This window comes from Anarrhichthys ocellatus, unplaced genomic scaffold, assembly GCF_004355925.1.
Source record: "Anarrhichthys ocellatus isolate YVR2014 unplaced genomic scaffold, GSC_Weel_1.0 scaffold4872, whole genome shotgun sequence".
NCBI lineage: Eukaryota > Metazoa > Chordata > Actinopteri > Perciformes > Anarhichadidae > Anarrhichthys > Anarrhichthys ocellatus.
In genome coordinates, this window is record NW_022284846.1 from 1 (window position 1) to 4,422 (window position 4,422).

At 40.9% G+C, this 4,422-nt stretch overlaps 1 protein-coding gene across 1 annotated transcript; it reads left to right on the forward strand.

Moving 5' to 3' along the window:
- Window positions 1-6: 6 nt before the first annotated feature.
- LOC116379665 (solute carrier family 15 member 2-like) lies at window positions 7-4,375 on the forward strand (the record flags this gene model as incomplete). Its single annotated transcript, XM_031841635.1, has 7 exons — window positions 7-928; window positions 1,061-1,144; window positions 2,229-2,318; window positions 2,850-2,894; window positions 3,195-3,230; window positions 3,942-4,030; window positions 4,160-4,375. Coding segments are annotated over exons 1-7 (716 nt in total), but the record flags the coding sequence as incomplete, so codon positions are not given.
- Window positions 4,376-4,422: the final 47 nt, after the last annotated feature.

The following is a 4,422-nucleotide window of genomic DNA, read 5'->3' on the forward strand; positions in this document are numbered from 1 at the left end:
TGCTTTAGGGGCGGGGCTGCCTAAAATACACTGCCTGTAAAACATGTTTGTACTTAACTTATCACATCTGCCAATTGAATCTGAATTGATAAAGAGAATATCGTCGATGCTGCTGCTTCTTTCCCATCAGTGTTTTGGTTGAAGGTTATTAAAGCTGCTCAGGAAGTGTGAACGCAAACACACAGCTGCTACGAAATACCTCCAGGAAATATAATAAAAAGACTGCAACGTGATGTGGACTAGTGTCCGGATGAGCTGTGACATTTCAGAAGGAGAGACGGCCGTCTGCATGTTTGTATAACCCCCCCGTCCTGACAGTCCGTTGTCTCTGCGGTCGAGTCCCCTCTGATTCCCGCTCGGCTCACCGCTCGCTGGGAAAACAAGCGGTGACTTTATTACGGCGGACAGATCTCAGTGAGCAGGTTCAGACGGAGAACAGCAGCACGTATGTAGCAATACAAAGATCATAAACTCCCTCTGACTCTTTTAGATTTATGTTCTGGAAATGGATCAAATGTAGGACTTATTTGATAAGATAATGTCTCATTTTTATATTTAAACATAACATTAACAGAAAACTTTTAATACAAAACATACTGGTCTTCATGTGTGTAACAAACTGGTGATATCTAGTTTATTTCTGTGTCAGTTGTACGTTCATGAGGTTGGGTCTGACTTAGCGCCACATTAACTGCTAAAGACGCAGAATGGACTAATAGGATGAGACGACTGTGTGTGCAGGTGCTCATGGGAGTTGTAGGATCGCAATGTAATGTTGAGAAGTCACCAATACTTTATATTTATATATCAATGCTTCATCCTAACTCTTCATCCTTCTCTTGCAGTGGTCTTCATCGGTGGCAGCGGTCTGTACAAGAGGAATCCTCCACAGGGAAACATCCTGCTGGAAGTCTGCAACTGCATCGGGGTGAGTCCTGTAGGAGCAGTTCTGTCTCCTGTCCACCAACAGTTAGTCTGGTAATGTATATGTGTATATATATATGGTCAATATATTGATTCTGCTTCTTTTTATTCCTGTTCTATTTTGTTTTTTTTACAGTTTGCCATCAAAAACCGCTGGAAGAGATCGAAGTATGACTCCAAGAGGAAGCACTGGTTGGACTGGGCTGAGGAGAAGTACTCGGTAACAGAACGCCGACTGTATACAGTTCTGCAGGAATGAGTCTTAAACCCAGCAATGAGCCTTAAAAACCAGGAATGAGTCTTAAACCAGCAATGAGTCTTAAAACCAGGAATGAGTCTTGAACCCAGCAATGAGTCTTAAACCCAGGAATGAGTCTTAAACCCAGAAATGAGTCTTAAAACCAGGAATGAGTCTTAAACTCAGGAATGAGTCTTAAAACCAGGAATGAGTCTTAAACCAGCAATGAGTCTTAAAACCAGGAATGAGTCTTAAACCCAGCAATGAGTCTTAAACCCAGGAATGAGTCTTAAACCCAGCAATGAGTCTTAAACCCAGGAATGAGTCTTAAACCCAGAAATGAGTCTTAAATCCAGGAATGAGTCTTAAAAACCAGGAATGAGTCTTAAACCCAGAAATTAGTCTTAAATCCAGGAATGAGTCTTAAAAACCAGGAATGAGTCTTAAACCCAGGAATGAGTCTTAAACCCAGCAATGAGTCTTAAACCCAGGAATGAGTCTTAAACCCAGGAATGAGTCTTAAACCCAGCAATGAGTCTTAAACCCAGCAATGAGTCTTAAAACCAGGAATGAGTCTTAAACCCAGCAATGAGTCTTAAATCCAGGAATGAGTCTTAAACCAGCAATGAGTCTTAAACCCAGCAATGAGTCTTAAACCCAGCAATGAGTCTTAAATCCAGGAATGAGTCTTAAACCCAGCAATGAGTCTTAAAAACCAGGAATGAGTCTTAAAAACCAGGAATGGTTAGATTCCTGAAATAAGCACAAGACTAAAGTTACTACAACTTTCATGTAGTGTTGGTTCTGGCACCCCCTGTGGACTAAAGTGGTAGTGTCTCTGAGCACCAGAGTCCCTTTAGAAAACCTCTCATTCTACTGCAGCAGGTCTGACAGTCTGTAATAATCCAAAATCCTTTTTGTGGAGGAAACAGGAAGTGATGACTTCCTGTTGGACTACAGAAATACTTCATTGCTGCAGAACTCTAATAACTCTTGAATGCATCTCTTTGTGTTTGTGAGAGAATCTTCATCTTGTCAATAACGCTTCATGTCTGCGTGTGAACAGAAGCGTCTGATCCAGGAGATTAAGATGGTGCTGAAGGTTCTGGTGCTGTACATCCCGCTGCCGATGTTCTGGGCTCTGTTTGATCAGCAGGTAAGATGAAAGACTTCTGAGGCCTCACTACAGTTCCTCTGTTTAACGTGTCCGACCTCACAGTTCATCTTCAGTGTTCATGTCCTGAAACATCTCAACAACTGTTTGATGGATCGACATGAAAACACTAAAACACTTGACTCTAATATGTCAACAAAATGAAACAAGAACTTTGAACCTTCTTTTATCCAATGTTCACATTCATGTTCTGGAAATGTATCAAAATGTGCACAATTAGTGCATAGTTTGCATATTTCACCACGTGCAGGAAACGTATAATGCGAAACATAATAGTCTTAATGTGAATAATAAACGGGGGATGTTTCATGTTGGTATTTAGTTCATATAGTTTGTGTTGGTTCATGAGGTCACGTATCTGTTATCTCCTCTGACCAACACTCCACATTCCTCATTTAAAAACACCAGTCGTGCCAAATGTCGACCTGCTCTTCGTCTCCAGCAGTCTGCGGTGCCTTATGCTAAGCTAACAGTGAAGCTGAAGCCTTAAATCGGTGTTTGTCTTTACTGCAGGGTTCCCGCTGGACGCTCCAGGCCACCAGGATGAACATGGCTTTTGTAAGAGCTTCCTAACATTTAAAAATAACCTGATAACATCTTTTCTTGCACTCTGATATCAGTGGTGGCTTTTTATACTCATGTTATTGCACAAACAGTCTCGTAAAATGTCCCTTTGTGAGGGTGTTGTTTCAATTTGTCTTTTTATTCCGGTAAGATTCATCCTTTATGGTCTTAATAAACATGCACTCGTCTATTATTGTGCAAGCCTGCACATCCTGTCACAGTGAAGCTCTTTTATTGGGCAATCAGGTTAAAGTTTAAATGGTGTTCAGATGAATACTTCTTGTTGTCTTTCAGGGAGATGCTTTCGTTATTAAGCCTGACCAGATGCAGGTAGGTCACATGTGCAAATATCATATCATTTACATTAAATATGTTGTTGTTGTTTGTTGTTAAATGTTATGCACCTCCCGTCATGTCAAATTCCTTGTATGTTCAACATACCATGGCAATAAACGGTTCTGATTCTGATTCTGATGTGCAAATATCATATTGCATTCTTTAAATATATGCAAATATCATATAATATTTTTTAATATGTGCAAATATCATATTACATTCTTTAAATACGTGTAAATATATTATATGCTTTAAATACATGCAAATGTATTATTTTCTTTAAATACGTTACAAATATAGTTTTTATATATCATGCATCCCTCTGCTTCCAGTCTTTGTGCTAAGCTAAGCTAATCACTTCCTTGTTTCTGACTCCATACGTAACATACACACACACACATAGTATCAACCTTCTCATTCAACTCTCAGAAAGAAAGCAAAAAATGAATCTCCCAAAGTATCAAACAATTCCTTTAATCTTAAATCACACGTTATGGCCATAAGAAGTTCACGGCTGTCTAATAATCCTAATCTTCAGTATCGTTGAGCTGCAGCACAGAAGTCTAAACCTCCAGCAAAGACTCTTGTACAGCTGTTCGTCGCCTCCGTCTCTTTGCTGATGACACTCTGTTATTCACGTCTAACTCTTTAACTTCATGGCTTCATGACTCATCACACGCTGAGTGTTTCTCTTGCTGCCTTCAGATGCTGAACGCTCTGCTGATTCTCCTCCTCATTCCCGTCTTTGACCTCGTCATTTATCCGCTCGTTGGCTTCTGCAGAATCAACATCACGTGAGTAGAAGCCTGTTGTTGTGTAAAACTCCGTCTTTTATTGGAGACATGAAGCCTCTTCGACTGGACGATGAGCCTCGTGACTTTGAATCAACGGTGAATTAAAGAGTTGACTGTTTGTTCCTGCAGGCCTCTGAGGAAAATGGCCACAGGAATGATTTTTGCATCGCTGGCCTTCATAGCGGCTACGCTGGTGGAGGTGCACGTCGTGGTGCGTATAAGAGCAGCCGCCATGACTCCTTCCTGTTGTTACACACATACACACACACAGAGGTTCACCTGTAAGCAAGCACACCTGCACAGAACACAAGAAACACACCTACACAGAACACAAGATACACACCTGCACAGAACACAAGAAACACACCTGCACAGAACACAAGAAACACACC